This window comes from Danaus plexippus, chromosome 2 (assembly GCF_018135715.1).
Source record: "Danaus plexippus chromosome 2, MEX_DaPlex, whole genome shotgun sequence".
Classification (NCBI taxonomy): domain Eukaryota; kingdom Metazoa; phylum Arthropoda; class Insecta; order Lepidoptera; family Nymphalidae; genus Danaus; species Danaus plexippus.
The window spans coordinates 3,155,198-3,173,220 of NC_083537.1; the positions used below are offsets into that span (position 1 = coordinate 3,155,198).

At 31.9% G+C, this 18,023-nt stretch overlaps 3 protein-coding genes across 3 annotated transcripts; 2 read left to right on the plus strand and 1 right to left on the minus strand.

Moving 5' to 3' along the window:
* Nucleotides 1-463: 463 nt before the first annotated feature.
* Nucleotides 464-12,383, plus strand: LOC116779383 (uncharacterized). Its single transcript, XM_061521582.1, has 6 exons — nt 464-662; nt 9,452-9,606; nt 10,194-10,419; nt 10,701-10,965; nt 11,285-11,466; nt 11,597-12,383. Exons 1-6 carry the CDS (start codon nt 575-577, stop codon nt 11,854-11,856), a joined length of 1,176 nt encoding a protein of 391 aa, XP_061377566.1. The 5' UTR covers nt 464-574; the 3' UTR covers nt 11,857-12,383.
* LOC116779618 (transport and Golgi organization protein 6) lies at nt 12,374-16,409 on the minus strand. The gene is made up of 5 exons (XM_032674001.2): nt 16,229-16,409; nt 14,147-16,143; nt 13,259-13,472; nt 12,787-12,938; nt 12,374-12,711 (listed from the first exon to the last, which is right to left on the minus strand). Exons 1-5 carry the CDS (start codon nt 16,278-16,280, stop codon nt 12,394-12,396), a joined length of 2,733 nt encoding a protein of 910 aa, XP_032529892.2. The 5' UTR covers nt 16,281-16,409; the 3' UTR covers nt 12,374-12,393.
* A 266-nt stretch (nt 16,410-16,675) lies between these two features.
* Nucleotides 16,676-17,844, plus strand: LOC116779584 (NEDD8). Its single transcript, XM_032673938.2, has 3 exons — nt 16,676-16,846; nt 16,916-17,046; nt 17,650-17,844. Exons 1-3 carry the CDS (start codon nt 16,829-16,831, stop codon nt 17,744-17,746), a joined length of 246 nt encoding a protein of 81 aa, XP_032529829.1. The 5' UTR covers nt 16,676-16,828; the 3' UTR covers nt 17,747-17,844.
* Nucleotides 17,845-18,023: the final 179 nt, after the last annotated feature.

An 18,023-nucleotide genomic window follows, 5' to 3' on the forward strand; every position in this document is an offset into this window, starting at 1 on the left:
AAACGGTCTCATAAATTCTCATAACTGATAGATTCTTATAGAAATCTGTATCAGAATTTTTTTTCAATCTTATAAATATTTTTTTAACTGATAAATTCTGATACCCAGTTAGCTGTTTTGTATCAGAATTTATAAGACTTTTTTCACAAGGAAGTATTCAATCCCTCTTTATTTGTCACAAACCTTTGGTAAACGATACAAACAAAACATGTACAGTCTTTTTTTCTAAAAGTAAGCTAGAACAGCCGCTTTGAAAGTTCCCGATTAAGGATTTGACTTCAATTATCAATTTAAATATTTCTATCTGTACAATTATCAGTAAGAACGGTAATTTTCGTCAATAAATATATTAATAACTTCGCATCATATGTAATTATGTCAAAACATTATACCATTTTGACATACAGTTGTAAAAGGCATACCCCGTATGTAAAACCTTTCAGTATTTTATAGTTTTGTTAGTCGTTCCTTAGCCACAGAGCGGCGCAGGCGCACACTTTCTAGTGACCGGCGGGCAACGATCGCGATTTTATAATATTAATATTTGATTTTTATTTCCTTAACCATTATAATAATGATGCCTTCGGTGAACTTATTTGTAATCTGTTTTGTAATTCTTTTTTCAAATGTGTCTCCCATCGCTGAAATTGATCCGGAAGATGGTAAGTGGAGTTTATATATTTATTTAATATGAACCTATATGCTGTTGCTGTTTGTAAATTTATAATCATATATGATTCCTGTGTCCTAGTTCACTATGGTATTTAGCAAGTGATAAATAATTTATATAGAACTCTCCTATTTAATTATATGGAACTTGAAAAAAGGACATTATTTTCTCAAGATAAAATAAAGCTGTAGTAATCAATCTTTTTAATTTTTTTAGTTTAATATATAATTTTGTATAGATATTTTTTATGTAACAGTAATATTAAATGGGCATATATATTTTTTTAATCTCTTGATAAACTTATATCAAAAATATAAATAATATAAATATTATTGATGATTATTATTGTTTTTCTGTAATAAAATTGAAAAAATATATCAAAGTAATTCATCCAATCGATTTCATGTTATAATTTTAAGGGTTCCGTAACTAATTAATGCGAAACGTAAACATTTTCTCTATATTCGTAAAAATAACTGTTTGTAAGCAATGTTCTTTTTTAGAGAAAGCACAAAGAAGGCAAGGTCCCACAGCAGTATTCTTACAATTTGTTTCATCTTTAAACTAAATACACACAGTTTCCAGTTTTTTTATTCATAAATCATCTGACATGATAACATATTATACTTAAACTAAACTACTTAAAATAATCACGTGAATATATTAATATATAAATGTAAGTAAAAACATTAATTTACTGGGAACGCCAAAAGATATTAAATTTTTCACGCTATTCCTCCAATTAAAGTGTGAAACCAATCTCTTTATATTAACTTTTCATGAGATTTAAAGTAAGGAACCGAAAAAAATGTTTGTCACACGACCTTCGTTATATAATCCCATGACAATAGTCACATACCAATGATAGATTAAGTGTTTCCTTTTATCACTAACGGTTAAATTAATATATTGAAACCTTTTTGCAATGCACATGCTTGGTTAGTTGGTAACGAAAAAAAAAAACAATATTTTTCATTAAATAAATTTTAATATTTCGTATCTGTAATATAGAATGTTAATCTCCAATCTGTTCTCGATCTTCTCATCGGGAACGTGAACTTATCTGTAATCTATTCAATGCAGTTGTGACCGAATAATGTTTACGGTAAAACAAAGCGAGCCATTGTGAAAATTTATGTCAAATCCTATCACTCCATCGTGGTTATTGTTTGGTTTGACATGGTCTGCTTGTCCGATTTGTCATAATAACAGAATTGAATAAAAAATTGTACATCAACAATCATTATAATTTAAAAAAAAATCCTTCATATTTTTTAAATAATCGTGAGTTAGAGAGGTCATCACGGATGGTAATATATTCAAAGTACCTACGTATAGACGTGTACGCGGTTCATATACAATCATCACATTGACCTATTCTGCGTGTGGGTTAATCTCATTCAGATGGACAGGTTTTTGCGTTGATACGCAGGTGATTTATCACAGGCCATGCCAAGCTAGCACTTTAGAACTGTATCAGATGTTTCCTGATAGCTGTCGTCATGCAGGTGATCGCTGTCCCGTTTTATGAAGTCATTAGGCTCCGCTTTACTGTTACAACAAATTTGTTTTAATTTAACCTTTCTAGATTGCAATAAAAATATATATTATAAGCTAACGTCTAGCAAATATAAATAAAAAAGTAGACAAACTACTGTTTCTAAATTGCTTTTGCATGTGATAGTTATTTTGAACTTTCCTACTTTTGCTTTGTACTACATTCCCAGGAGTTTAAGTGTTAAATGTCAACACGACATCAGTGACAGCTCGTTCGTTCATTTCATTACGTCAATGGACTAGTCGCATTACGCATGCGCTAATGGCCACCGTACGACAATGTCCCTACTTACACATGCAAGCGCAATGAACACGGGCAACGGCTACAAAACACCAAACCTTCGAAATTATTTATCTTTATATTATATTTTAAAGAATCTATAATAATTTTTTACTATGATTAAATCATAGGCTAATTAATTAATTAATTTATATATAATTTAAATAATTATTTAAGCAATTGATTCCCGTTTAATTTTTTTTTCAATTTATGGTTTAATTAAAAAAAATCATACACCTCCGACTGGCTTCTTCAAGAATAAAATTTAACATTTTGGCTATAGTATAAATTAGACATATTTGTTATGCTCTCATTACCAATTAATGGGCCATACGTGAAATTTGACTTTCACTGAATTACTTTATTTGGTTCCTTTTAATTATTTATTATCTTATGAGTAAGTAGAACTCTTTAGATCTTAATACTGTCCTAGTGAATCCATTATGATATACCTACATATTAATATTTTTATCAACAAAACTGACAGTCCGCGTTACCCAAACCGGTTATTTTGCATGCTTAGAAAGTTGGCGAGTTTTTTGATTATATCAATTTGCTACATTGATTGACTGTCAACAATGAAAGCAAACAAAGAAACTGAAACTTTTTTTATTTATGTTGTTCCTACACACAGGAATTGTAGCGTATTTTGCTACAATTCAAAATTGAAACTTTGTTCATTGAATAAACATGAAGTAATAGTGTTCGTCATTATATATGTATATATATCCTACTTACATACAAAGATATGTATTATATATAGTCATATTTTAAACACTTATGTTACAAAATGACCCACGTAACACGTTAAAAGCTTTCATAGCACGAATAAATTTATCTGTATATGCAATGTACGTTAAAGTAAATACTCATGTAAATAAATTTTCATTGTTTTTTCGTTTTTATATATATTTATGAAAGCATTAGCAATCGTGAAAATGCGTAAATTTTTACTTCTAAATTCCTATCCTTAATGATTTATTATATTTGAATAAATATTTTTTAGTCTTGCAGATAGGTACCTACTGTAAATAAATCACAATCAATACATAAAAATTATAGCACAAAGAGTATGTTTTTGAATATTTGCTATGTAAAAATATTAAAAAATAGTAAGTATTTTATCATCTCTCATTTGATTAACTTTAATATTATTTCATTCTTGGTTGCAATAATAAAAAAAAATAATAGACGAAAAATCATAGAAATCTTTAATTCTAAGATTACGGAAGTGTAGCTAGGATGTTTTGCCGCCATTCGGTTATAATTCGGTTCTTCTTAATGATCGTTCTAAAATTTGAAACAAAAATACTTAGACATCCTGTCCTATGAGTCATTGAGAAAAAATATATTATAATGTATGTATATATTTATAATAATAGAGTAAATTTAGATAAAAAAAAATCTTGAATAAATTATGGCAACATGCAAATTTAACGTCTATTTGTTACTAAAAACTATTAGGTGGCATTTTTTGAGCTTTATCATATTTTTATATAAAAAATATAATATTTTGAGATTTATCCTTTAATTTATCTGATCATAAGTTGAATTTTTATAAGGTTATTTATAGAGACAATGTTAATTCGTTTTAAACTGTTAACATTTAAGCTCAGAACAGATAGTATGCAGAACGTGTAATGTGGTATGTATTGCATGTAGGTCGTCTAGCATTGGTCCTGTAGAGGTCATTGACCGAACCTTCTTTAGTTTACACCCGTTTGGGTCAAAACTGATAAAATAAATTTATTTTACTCATCTTAATAACATTGCTGTAGCCAAATGGGGGTATCTGACTAAAATACAACATAACGGCTTTCAAATTCGCAGCTTATTCGGTATTCGCCATTTTCGTTTATAGAACACAACCACGCAGCAGCAATTTTTAGATTTGAAAGAGATATAACGTTATTTTCTTGCCACAGTCGATAAAAATCAAACATATTTATATAGTTAACATTAAATTCATTAAGATTTATTAATGGATTATAAAAATATTTTCTTACACTTCCTATAAAGTTGTCATACGGCGTTAAGATTATTGATATTACCTATAAACCATGAAGTCATACCCATAACAAAAACAGACCTTAATTTGATTGAGATGAACATACATTTTTATCACAGACTATATAAGAGAGATTAATTTTTTAGCGTGATCAAGAATCGAGTTCTTCCTTAATATTTTATAATTAACCAAAACCAACCTCAATTTTGTATTTAGAATAGGTAAGATTCTTTTTATGAAAATTATCTTAAAGAATGAAAATTATTGAATTATAGGATAGCCGCTTTAAAATTAAAAAGGAAGGTTTGACCCGAAACATCTTTCTTATATGGAGTAAAAAAAAATTGTCAATACGTATTTATGCCGTTGTCACGGAAACTATGAATAAAATAATTGTCCAAAGTATTTATATTAGTATTTTGAGAATTCGTAGGAAGGAAACCACAAGGTTATTTCAATAATTGTCTTCAGAATGACCGGCTCAAGTATCAGTATCTTACGAATCTCTTAGATGAATCTTTAATCCTGCTTCCCACGCGGTGCGACAAATGTCTTGTTTCAAACGGGCCAACAACTATGTTAGGATTCCGAATAAGCACGACGAAATTGTTGATTTCGCGTAAAAATATTTTATAAAAAACATTATATAATGATGATTAAACTACAAGGGAAAATATATAAAAATATACTTTATCGGTTAAATAAAATGACATTGGATGTAAAATTAAAGAAACTTTTCGTATGTAATAATTAAATTAGTGTCAAATTAGCTAAGCACTAACAAAATTAAGTTAATTAATTGTAAGCCGATAAATTGCAAATGTTAATTATCATTAGAATTTTATTGATTATTAATGGGAGTTAATTTCTTCATCGGAGATAAGTTTTGGTAGAATTTATAAAAGCTCTGTGAGTACAAACCGATGTGTTAATAATTAAAATATGAGAGATCGTTTGAAATCTAAAGTCTTTATTGAGAGGAGATAAGAATAGTCTAAGTAAATTGTTGTCAACCAATTCCGTAGCTACGTGCTTATAAGACAAACAGCCGTTACAGTTAAGGTTCCGCTTTACTTTCAATGTAATGGTGTTGTGGACATTGATCGATGGCTTTATTAGATAAAACGGACATTACTATGGATTCGAAACAACCTTTCTAAGTGAATATTATTAATTATGCAAGAATATAAAGAAACTTAAAATCATATTTCGATGGTAATATAAAAAAAAAAAAGATTATCTTTCTGTTTGATACGCTTAATTTTAACAATAGAATATTTTGGTAGGGTCTAACGTTCACGGATGTCGGATATTAAAAGGCGAAACTGATTTAATTTCCGTAAACAAAACCGCAAAACAAAAAATGCTTTAATATCATATAAACCTCTAGAAATGTATTTGGATCCGAAATAGTGCGTAGGCCGTTACGTCGCTTCAGACTTTTGAGTATGATTAGAAATGTGAAATTAATGAGTGCTAAAACCGTAGTCGGTTGGTAATAAATGCTGAAAGCTGATAGTTACAAAATTGGTATTAATCGAGATTTCGTTATGGTCCACTTCAGCAATCTATGTTCGGTGTGACACCGATATATCTCAGCCGTTTAATGCAATTACTTTAAGTGATTGGTATTATAATGTGAATCATCTGGACTGATTCTGTTATTTATCTGATTTTTTTTCTATAACACGAAGAAGAGCCGTAAAATGTTTTAAGTGTCGTACGCCACACGTATGTTTTGTTTCGTCCGCGCCGACCGACAGTGGGTCAGTCTTAATTGAATGCCGCCGTAACAGTGATTATACACGCACGTCCAACTTAACAATAAGATTTAGACTTACATCGTTTCAAGGTCTTTTAAGTTTAAAAACTTTAATGGGGATTCACACGATAAGTAAAATTTTATGCACCAGTTTCCGGTTTTTGTAGCGACACCTCTGATAGGTTGACGTGTATGAGGGTCATGCTGGTACCATTTTTTTAAATAATAAATTGAAGGAATCTAATCGTTGCGCGTGCAATAATCACTACAGGCTTCTTTTAATTATATGTATCTATTATGTCTTTGACATAAAATTATTTTATTTACGTTGCTCATATAATGAGATAAATGTGTATTTATTTTCTTATATGAGCATAATGTTTATGTTCATGCAAATTACTTCAATAAGTATATTTTTACCTGGCGTCACTAATTTCATGCAATGAAAATGCACAACGTACACACCTTCTTCTTTAGGGACGAAAATATTCAAATACATTTAGAAAAGCTCACTGAAACGAATTCGGGCTGTATTGATGATTGACTGGTGAATGGCGGAGGCCAAAAAAAGTAATTTGTATGTACATAATATCCGTAGGTACAAGGAATTGTTCACAGTCCGCACTGTTGTTTACTGTTATAATGTATTCAAAGTTTAGATCACCTACTTTAGTGTGTGTGTTACGGACTACCGTGCACATATTTGTGTGCATTACTGTTTGGTCACTGACAGTAAGATTTCCATTGTTTTCATACAATAGTTATTAAATTATTTAAACAAATACTGCTTACTACAATTAGAATAAAAACGGGATTTTTCTGATTATATATTACAATATTAACAATGCGAGTAGGAAATTTTAATTTTTGATTGGTTTGATCTAATTTTAATTAATAATGTTGCAAAATTAGTATTCGCCTGCGGATATGCTCTCTTAGTATCTTGTAAATGTTGCCCTATATTAGGTTAAGACTGTGGAAGGATTATTTCAAAAGACACACAATTAGATAGACAAAACAAAATAAAAATAGTTTTGTTTTAATTATTTTGGTATCCCAGGAAGACATTTTATATATCTCTAGATGACTGAGATTATTAGAAACTTAGTAGAAAACAGGTAGAATATTATAATTGCCATTCGTCTAATACTGTATTATTAAACTTATTACACCCGTTTACTTTGTCTGTAATGAGTTGCTAATATATGCTTTTATGTTGGCACTTTGTAATAAATATGTTTAATAATGGTAATGTTGGTACTTTTACTTGCCGTACCTATTGTAAATTATATTCATCATCATCATCATCATCGTCGCAAGAGTCTTTTGCAGACTCGTCGTGGTCATCACGTATCGGTGATCCGTATACATGATGACTTTCTTGGGAAGATAGTTGCTGTGGTTTCCCCTTGCCTTCAGCACAGGACTTTTTGTAGCTATTTAGACCCCAAGTCTTGCTGTAGCTTCTTCCAGCCAGTTTCCCGGCTGGGCTTGTGGTTGTTTCGCCACTGCTCGGTGACAACGTCTGTCAGTGGTGTCTAAATACACTTAGAAAGTACATATGACTCGGAAAAGATCACATTGGTATTTGCCAGGTTTCGAACCCGAGCCCTCACGTATGAGAGGCGGGCCTTTTGACCTCCAGGCCACCACGACTTCAAATTATATTAAAAATGTAAATTATGTTGATATTATGTTAGTTTCGTATAAATACGAAATAACTTTTAAATGCAAAAAGAAGCTGATGATATACTCTATATTTTGTTGTACAATCTGTATTAAACAAAGCAATGTGTATCCTTAATAACTCTTCAAAATAAGTTTTAAACTACACATTATGTAAATTACAACGACCGGAAGGAACGCACATATATGACAATAGTAGCCTGTGTATCTCGATAGCATTGTTCCAGCTTCCTCTTTGTCTGTCGCGTGAGGCCACGTCCGGTTACAAACAAAACAGACGGACGTTAAACACTAATTGACATTTGAGTCGACGAATTTTGATGATTTTGGAGTTATTTTTCTGTTTTCATACATTAAATTTAATGTAAGTTAAAATTAATAATACCAAAATTGCTATATTAATAAGAATATATACATATCGTAAGACTTGACTTATACTTAATTCAGTCATGTTATTATAATAACGAATAAATAAATAAAAAAAAATATTTACTATAAACAATATTTGTATATATTTGAGAGTCGAAACAATATTTTTCTCAAACGTTTAAAAAGAATTTATAGTATATGCATAATATAATTTCCAGATTAAAACTATTTCCTCAAATCAAAGGATATTTTATTATTGGCAACACTATTCAAAGTAAAAACCTATTCTTTGAAGCGGGGTATGGACAAGTAATTACAGTTTTTATGACAAAGGTACCAAGGTGCGATCGAGTTCAAAGAGCAGTCACGAACAGATTTCAGTATTGTGGATTAATGCTACCGCCGCGAGGAGAAAAGAGATCAGATGGTCTTAAAACCTACCACACAGGACCTACACCAGGACTCATTCAATAAAGAAAACTCACCTTTTAAATATTAACAACAAATCATAGTGAATTCATAATTATTGATAGTTAATTCGTCTAACTTAGTTGTAAATTTTCTTTTTACGCAAAATTTTACGTAACTTATCGTGATATTTACCGCATTGTACCTTTTAATGTAATTCAATAGTAATTTCTCTTTAATAAATTTTGTTTTTACTTACGAGATATCATATAACAGAGGTCATATTACCGATTAGGGAACAGGCCAGTGAGCAAGTCATTGGGTCAATAGTAGAAGCGGATCGTATAGATTATCGGAGCGCATCTATTGAAGGAAACCAATAATAGAAAACGGTTTGCTGAACAAAACGCTTATACATTTATATGATATTGATTACCTACTAGTTTTTTTGTAAACTTTCTTAACAAATAATGATGGTCAAGAAATAAAATTCATCTAACAATAACTTTCTTACATATGAAATTTAAAATCACTATGTTTAGTCCAAGTTAGCATAGACACGCTATACGAAGCGTAAACAATGTTTTACTCCATGACCTACGTTAATAAGTAGTCTTAAGAGTTAGGAATGGAAAAACTGTTTACCATCCCTTAGTTGTGACGGTTTATACTTAGCAGTAGGTACCTAACATTATTTTTTCTTCCTTTCAGAGGTTCTGCACCTTATAGGCGAGCCAGACTTTCGCGATGTCCGATTGCGTTGGGAGTACGGCGGCAATGAAGATGAAGATTTGCAGAAATTACTAGCCTTTCAAATACATTACTGTGAACTGCAAGCCTGGGGGCAATACCGATGTAGAACTAAGGTAAGCTGATTATAGAAATACAAAAAAAAATACAGTGTAACTTAAAAGGTACTTTTAATTTTTTTTGAAAACATCAAGAGTCAAGACTTGTTAGTTGGTACAGAATTATTCTGTTTTAAATCGATTTCGCTAATATGTTTCCTATGTGTTGTATAACGTACAACGGTGGCTGTGTATAGTAACTTAATATATTTTAGATTAGCTTTATATAGATTACAATCAAAGCAACGCCACAATAACTGCTGCGTTGCCACTCAAAACGGGGGATAATAGCTCTGTGCGCGCCGTAGCGTGACCGTGTCGTGCGACCTGACGGAAACACGTCAAGTGTTTACGTTATAAAATGTCATTTGCAACAATTCTTTATACCCCTATTCTAACGGAAGATTATATTTAATGTATATCGTTGATAAAATTTAACGATGATTTCGCTTTTTAATTTATTAATATATTTTTATTGAGATTTTTATTAAATTCCTGTAATGAATTGACTCAATTGGGATTTAGTTCAAACTTTATATAGGTATGAATGGACGTTGCCGGTTACGACGTCAGATAGTAAGTGACCGTATCTTGTTTTCTTTAAGGTGGTAGATAATTTTGAAGAAGAAAGATCTTCTAGGATGACGATTGAGACGACGACCAACAAGGTCCCAGCCGGTAAACGCGGTCGGACCTACACCACCTATATCTCTGGTCTCCGTATGGCCACCACGTATTCTTTCGAAGTACGTCCTGTCAAGCGTGAGGCTCGTGATTTGGCTGACCCGCAATCTATTGGATCTAAAATCATCATTGTACCTACTAAAGGATGTAAGTGTTTTAAATCGGTTACAACTTATATTTTTCCCCGTTAAACATTTCATATTAAATAAAATGTATATCATTTATATATTTTGGACAACTTCCTCTAGCTTCACAACTCCAATTCATAACGAGTTCTATCAGATGTCTCGTTAAAATAATTTTAATCGTGGTTTCTATTTAATTTCCAATATGAAAGCAAAGCTAATTGATTGATTATAACAGCGAAACAAACGTGTGCCTAATTCTCTTATGAGGCGGATCGCAAGTAATTAATAAATTATAACCAGTTTCAGCGCGAGCTACCCAGTGCTTGCCTCATGCTAGTGAAGTCGAGGTTTCCACGGGACCCTTCTTTGGGGGTCGGATAGCTGTGGAGGCGGCTGACGGTGGACCGGAGAGATGTTCCCTTCAAGGGAACCCGAACAGCGCCCAAGACGCGTACATACTAAGGATTCATCATGAGGAGTGCGGTTCGGAAGTCAACGAAACTACCGTCGCGACTTATGTCATAGTACAAGAGAACCTGCCGATTCTAACTCACAGTACCCGCCGGTGAGCGAAACAAAAAAATACTTTTCACTTTCGTCCGAGTGATTGATGATGAGTTCAAGGACGTTTTTTCGGCTGATCCGTGTGGTTTTTATGCGCGTTTCTTATCAAGGTCACGGCTAATGCGTATTTATCTTAATTATATAAAGTAACTATGTAAAAAACTTAAATATATTATATATTTAAGTTTTTTACATACATACAAAAACATTTGTGATTCATGTGCAAATTTCTCTGTGCGTATACTTACATGGAAGAGACGTCTAGGACTTTATTTATATTGTGTCCTAAGATTATTATAATATATATCAACTCCTTGCAGTTTTCTGGTGTTATGCACCTACAAACCGGAGACATTGACGGTGAGGGCCGGCATCAACCTGCCAAAGACGAATCCAGGAGATGTTCTGTTGGAGACGAAACCACAAGGAATCGTGGAGCCTTACGATGACAACAACCTGCAGCCCGCGAGACTTGAAGCCAGGAAGGAAGAAACACAGCAGAGTTAGTTAATAGAATTGATAACTGGAGTTAATTTTTACCCAAACCAAGGGGTCAATTAAAATATAGGACCATTCCACATAAATAGTGAAAAGTTTCCATTAGGGTTGTAATTTGAGATTTTTATTTCTAGGTATGTTCGGGGAAATTATGTTAGTGATGTTCTTGGTGGCGGCAGCGTTTGGAGGTGTCGCTTTTCTGATATGGAAGGTTGTGCCGCAGGCTGGCAAGGAAGACAGCATCTCCATATCAACATCCTCAACCCTGTCCCGCAGCGGTATATTCAGCAGGCGGAACATAGATCGATTCTCCGATAAGAGTTCCGTATACTCCATCACGTTGTCTGAAAAAGACGTTAAGAAAAGCGACGGAGACGATACCTCGGAGGCCTAGCTACTTTGGATAGCACCGATAGCGGTCACGTCCAAAATGGCTTACTTACGGCATGGTATATAATTTAGGACGGACACCTTTCCGGTGTGACGTGCAGACGGATCCTGTGATTGCGTATTATATATAGATATTTTTATTTATCAGCTTAGTCGATAATGAAACACTGAATAATACCTAAATATATCAGCATCCGATCTGTGAGAGCCCGGATAGACTGCCCTTAATTAACAGACTGTTCACATATCTGGTTAGTTAATTTGAATAGACTGTTCCTTAAATAGCCTTGCTTACGTCGGTACCGACCGTTTTAAGTCATGCGATACGATTATAACTTAAAATTTAACTATACAACTCATACTAAGCTCTCATCCGCGGTACTGTTAAAAATATTTATTAACTATAATTAAGATAAGAGTGATTTTAATTTATAAGTTGTATATACTTAGAATAATGTTTTGCCATCCGGCCAGTATTAAAAACGTATCCTTGTAGTCTCCATACGAGTGTAATAAAAGACTTTATGAATATTAATATGTTTTATTTGAAAATTATATTATTGGGGGTCGTTGTTAGTGAAATTTCTTTTTCGTACGGAAGACATTGTGTGAGGAATCCTTTGACGATGTCATTTAGTTCCTCTAGAGCGATTTGCGAATGGAGTCTAACTAACGAATCCTCGTCATCATCTTTGTAGAGTTTGAGGAGAGTCTTATAGATGGGTAGTAGAGTATCGTTTAGTTCTACTAGGGTATCTTTGCCAAGACCCTTGATTAGGTTGGCCAAAACCATCACAGCTGCTCTCCGACATTCCAACGCCGGATCCCCATTTATAACGTCCCAAACACATAGCAATAACTGAAAAAAAAAATACATAATTAAAAATTTCCAATTCGACATTTATATATAATATTTATATATGTAAATACTAACTTCGTATAAAATAGAACCGATTTTGTAATTCAAAACCAATGCTATTTCTGCTAGATTCGATAGAGCCGACGTTCTTATCAGCGGGTCATCATCCTTGCAGGCGCACAGCATCGTGTTAAGTAAAATCGTTTTATGAACTACCGCCATCTCGCCTGCAATACCATGAATAGATAGCTACAGTAATGGCACGGGAAACTTATAAATAAATTTTAAAATAAAAAAAAAATCACTCATAAATAAGTTGAGTACTTCATTTCTGTTTAAGGCGACAGTGTTAAAGGTATATGTAATTAAAATTATAAAATATAATTACGATAATTTTAAATTTTCATACAGAGGAACATAGACTTTTATTTGGGACAAACAATACTTGATATAAAATGGTTTAAGACTGATAACAAGATATAATTTTTTGTATAAGTAAAGATAATGAGTTAAGTTTAACTGAGCGAGTTTTTTTATTAGTTATTACCTAGTCTCCTCGTAACTTTAACTATAACATCTCCTATTTTCATTCTGAGTTCTGCGTTTTGGTTTTCACTCTCATTATTTCTGATATCCGGAGAAACTTCTAAATATTCTCTACAAAGTATAGACAACGCTTCAGCGGTGCAGTGCATAGCCAGCGAGGCTATACCGTTCACTGATGCTAGATACATATAGGAATCGGGATGTCTGAGTTGTTCCTATAATTATTTAATATGTTTGAAGAAATATTCATAGTTTTACTTAAACACAAAAACAGAATTAAGTTTTCATGTAAATGAAACTAATATTTTCTGATTACGGAAACATACTCTCGACGTTTCTGTTACTTTGCAGCAACCGCGGTCACGGGCAGACGAGATGTTTAGACAAGAATAAAATAACGCGAAGTAATCCGAAAATATTAGTTTGATATAAATGAAAACTCGCGAAAGATCTCATTAGGTTTTCATGTTTGATTAACTGATGAGAAAAAATATTTACATGATATATTTGTTCAAGCCAGTATGTGTATAATGACAGGTAGTGAGGTAAGCTGTGTTTGTCGAGAACAATGCTTATGTGACCCAATGACTACAACAGCTGTCAGCTGGGTCGGTTAAAACTATAGTTAAATATAAAATGATTGGGTGGAATTAACTTCATAAGTTAATAACAGTCTGATGATTTCACGAGTGATTGTTAAGTAGTTTATTAGGTAGACATTAATTTTGGTTTACAGGAATTTTAAGCAATTATTATGTAAGCATTTGAAAAATATTCAAACAGAAGCTATAATATATAATTCAATTGCTATTTATCTGATATTTGTTGAAAGAAGAAGTACTGGTGACACGAATGGCAGATGCAAAACTGATCAGATAATTCTACATACCTGGAAGAGGCAAAATATGAAATGTCTCTTAGAAATGGTCTCCACATCTGATTTGTCGATTAGTTTAGTGAGTTCAATGACCCCATGAACTCGCACTGGCAGTAACTTGTCATAAATATTGGACACTGCTTTTTCGTAAGCACTTTTATCAGCTTTTGGACATTCCATTTCGATCAAAGACAACGTTTCCTTGGACAAAACATTTACATACGAAGAATTTTCCCCCGACAATTGTTTCAGTCTCGGCATCAGGCCATTAAGTCTTGTTTGTATGTCCTCGGTTTTCTCAATGTTAGCTACAATAGTATTGAGAAGAACAAGAGCAATAGTACAACACTCATCATTTATTGGGTTAATATTATTTAGTAACAATGATTCAACGAAATCTAGCACAAGAAGTGGTTTGTCTTTCAAAATGGTTATAACCTTCTCGGTTGCTGATATTTCGGTTAGGATATGAAGCATATGAGCACACTTTTTGCCAACCGAGTTAAGCACCTCAGGCTCATCTTCGACCAACAGAAAAGCCTCTTTATCGCATGTTTCGTTTTCTTTATTCAATTCAATAAATTTTAATAAGCAGGCTTCGAATATGTTACAAACGACATCATTGTTCGTTATTAAATTAAACATTTCTATAAAATATATAACTGCCTCGTCGCTGGGATATTCAAAGTCCCCCGTTACACATTTCACTGAAAGACCAGACTCGTATTCTTTAGCTATGATTTTATGAGAATTGTGATTGTTCAGTCCAAAAAGAATTTGTTCAATTACAATTTTTATCTCACTTTTATTTAATAACTCCATAATTTTGAGTATAATGTCATTTAATTTGAGCTTCATTTCAGTTTTGGTACAGTTGAGCCTTAAGAGATACAGCACATACAAGTTCTTGGACATATGTATTGGTAGCTCATATTGCGTTATAGCTGTACATGCATGAAGGATCTGTATGTTGTGTTGGACTTGCTGTGACACCAATATAATAGTTCCCGGTAAAGCATCGGCCAATAAGGCTTCATTATCAAAACTACCAAAGACTTCATTGAGCAAATTTATCACTGATATGGATTTATTGTATTTTGTATATAAGCTTAGTAAGCACGAAGATGCTGTTATCAAGTAATGTTTATTATTCATAGTGTATATATGCCTTAACTGCGAGACAATGTTAGTCAAGTAGTCCTCTTCACTCAAGTTCAAGTGCCTACAAGTAACTATTTTACAGATCATTTCTATTTTCTTCCACTCGACACCGACGTCGACCTCGTGGCTTTCAATGAAACATCTAATCAGGCTGAGTAACCCACCAGAAGCTGTGAGACGCTTACTCATTTCCTTTGAAATAACTTTCTTAGCAAACATTGGCAGTGGGTGCTCTGTTATATTCTGTAATACTAAAAGTTCCTTCATTAACATTGGCTGGAAGCAATTATTCACTAAGTACTCATAAGTTTTTATATATTTCTGCTTATCAAACAATAACTTGTTGTACAGCTCTTGAGTCATAGTGAAATTTGAATAATCTCCAGGTTTCTTCAAAGGGGCAAAGGCTAATTGTATAAGTGCTGCCAGATAATCGGACAAATGAAAAGTTAATATAATATTTTTAAGTACTGGCACTTCATAACTTCTGGACAAGAAATCTGTACACGAAACTAGTAGTTCATATTTATCTGTATCTTTAAGTGATAATGTTGGCAGTGACTTTGCAGTGGCACACCTCTTGGACAGGCTGATTCCTAAACCAGGCAATAAACATGATGATATACCAAACGACGTAATTATTTGATAACAGGTACGCAACATTTTTTGATTTTTGACACTGATACTGACACCATCGTTGTTTTTGATGATAGTACCAAGTTCATCGATTTCTTTGATTATGTTGTTTAGAAATGTCCTTAAAACGTCAAATATATCATTTTCGTTCAGGCTGCTATTACACTTGATGATTTCATTGAAAACCGCAACCATGAACTCGGTGTTTGTGTCTGAAAATAAGATAAATTTAAGTAGGCTATAAGTGCAAAATATTAAGTGTAGTGCGTTAATAATTTAGATTTTATTGTGGTTTACCAATTTTCAGAATCTTTTCTATTTGCTTAAATATACAATTAACGTCGGACATCTTTTAATACTTTGTTTTGTTATTAGGGCGCAATGTATTTATATCACTTTTTCTTGTTGCATTCAACTTATAAATGATTTCATATTTTAGGTTTGACATAAGTTGTCAAAGTTTCTAAATATTTACATAGGTACATTTCTCTCACCACAACCTTTTTACTTATTCCGATCATAAAATTATAAATAAATATAATATTTTATTTTGTAATTATAAGTCCATTGATAATTTTATATATATAACAAATTAATTATTTATTTGTCTTTTTTATCAAAAACATTATCATTGCTAAAGAATCATAATTATAAATAACAATAAGTGTTACAATTCATAGTTACTCGAATATATACAAAAATTATTAGTCTATCGTAAGAAAAACGTCAACTTCACAGTCAATTTAATGATTTGTCAAAAGAGCCGAATTGCGGTTTTACAGTTGCAAAGAGAAAATTTGGTTTAACGATAATCCAGAGGTTTTTAATTGGTTTTAAACATTAATAGTGTCATTATAGAAGTAGTTTGTGTAAGATTTTACAGTTCTATCATCTAAAATGTTGATCAAAGTAAAGGTAAGTACATTAATCTAAAAACACTTGCAAGAAATTTCTCTGTATCTATATAACCTTTTCTGTTTAAAGACTCTTACAGGAAAAGAAATTGAAATAGATATCGAACCTACAGATAAAGTAGAACGTATCAAAGAAAGAGTCGAAGAAAAAGAGGGTATTCCTCCCCAACAACAGCGACTTATCTTTTCTGGAAAACAGATGTAAGATATAATTTGTTTTTAGATTGTAAAGATGCTTTTATTGTTTTAAGAATATATATATGAAACTTTACTTATTAAAAGTCACTTTTTGTGTTTGTCAACTTATGTTGTACATAAAATATTATTTTCTTATAAAACTCATGAATCAGGAGAATTTGGTCACAGAATGTTTTTTGTATATTATTATGGCTAGTCTTTATTTATTGGATACAGAATTTTAGTCAAACAGTATTGTTGTGCTATGTTAACCGAAGCCTTGAAGTAAAATTGTTTTTATTGTACAGAACCATTATAAATAGATACTCTATGATTAGTGATTTGCTCCCATCGGATAAGTGTCCCAAGTAAACATTACAATATTTACTACTACTTAGCTTTTTTGTAAAAAAAATTGTATATGTTGATAATAAATACTTTGTTAGCTATAACTTTTTTCAATACTAATAATTAAAATAATATAAATGCTCTCATTTTGTGACTCATATGTGCATAATTTATTTAATATTATTTTACTTTTGTTATTTCTGATGGCGTTTTATTCATGAAGACTCATTAAATATGTAATCATGCGTTTTATGTGACTATAACAATCTTATATTTCAGGAATGATGAAAAAACGGCACAAGACTATAAAGTGCAGGGGGGATCGGTACTGCATTTGGTGTTAGCTCTGAGAGGCGGCGAACAAGATCTCCTGTGATTCTCAAACAATTATAACTTAATTTAATATTTTCATTTACTGTATAAACATAATACTGATTAAAATAATGTTACACACTTATTTTTAATCGCCATGAAGCATTTTTTTTTATTTGTATGTCCCTTCCTATCTTACCTCTTATTACATATATAAAAAAAAACTGACATTGATTTAAAAATATATAATAAGCACAAATTTTATTTGAATTAGTGTATATGTGTTGACTAATAGTTATAATTTCTTAGTCGATAGGGATTAAAGTATAGGGTGTTCATTG

Excerpts from the sequence above, each read along its gene's own strand:
- LOC116779383 (XM_061521582.1), top strand. The coding sequence starts at position 575 with ATGATGCCTTCGGTGAACTTATTTGTAATCTGTTTTGTAATTCTTTTT. Across the intron at positions 9,607-10,193 it reads AATACCGATGTAGAACTAAG|GTGGTAGATAATTTTGAAGA; the intron begins GTAAGCTGATTA and ends GTTTTCTTTAAG. Across the intron at positions 11,467-11,596 it reads GAAGGAAGAAACACAGCAGA|GTATGTTCGGGGAAATTATG; the intron begins GTTAGTTAATAG and ends TTTTATTTCTAG.
- LOC116779618 (XM_032674001.2), bottom strand. The coding sequence starts at position 16,280 with ATGTCCGACGTTAATTGTATATTTAAGCAAATAGAAAAGATTCTGAAA. Across the intron at positions 13,473-14,146 it reads TCATATTTTGCCTCTTCCAG|GAACAACTCAGACATCCCGA; the intron begins GTATGTAGAATT and ends AAATAATTATAG. Across the intron at positions 12,712-12,786 it reads TCGGTTCTATTTTATACGAA|TTATTGCTATGTGTTTGGGA; the intron begins GTTAGTATTTAC and ends TTTTTTTTTCAG.
- LOC116779584 (XM_032673938.2), top strand. Across the intron at positions 17,047-17,649 it reads ATCTTTTCTGGAAAACAGAT|GAATGATGAAAAAACGGCAC; the intron begins GTAAGATATAAT and ends CTTATATTTCAG.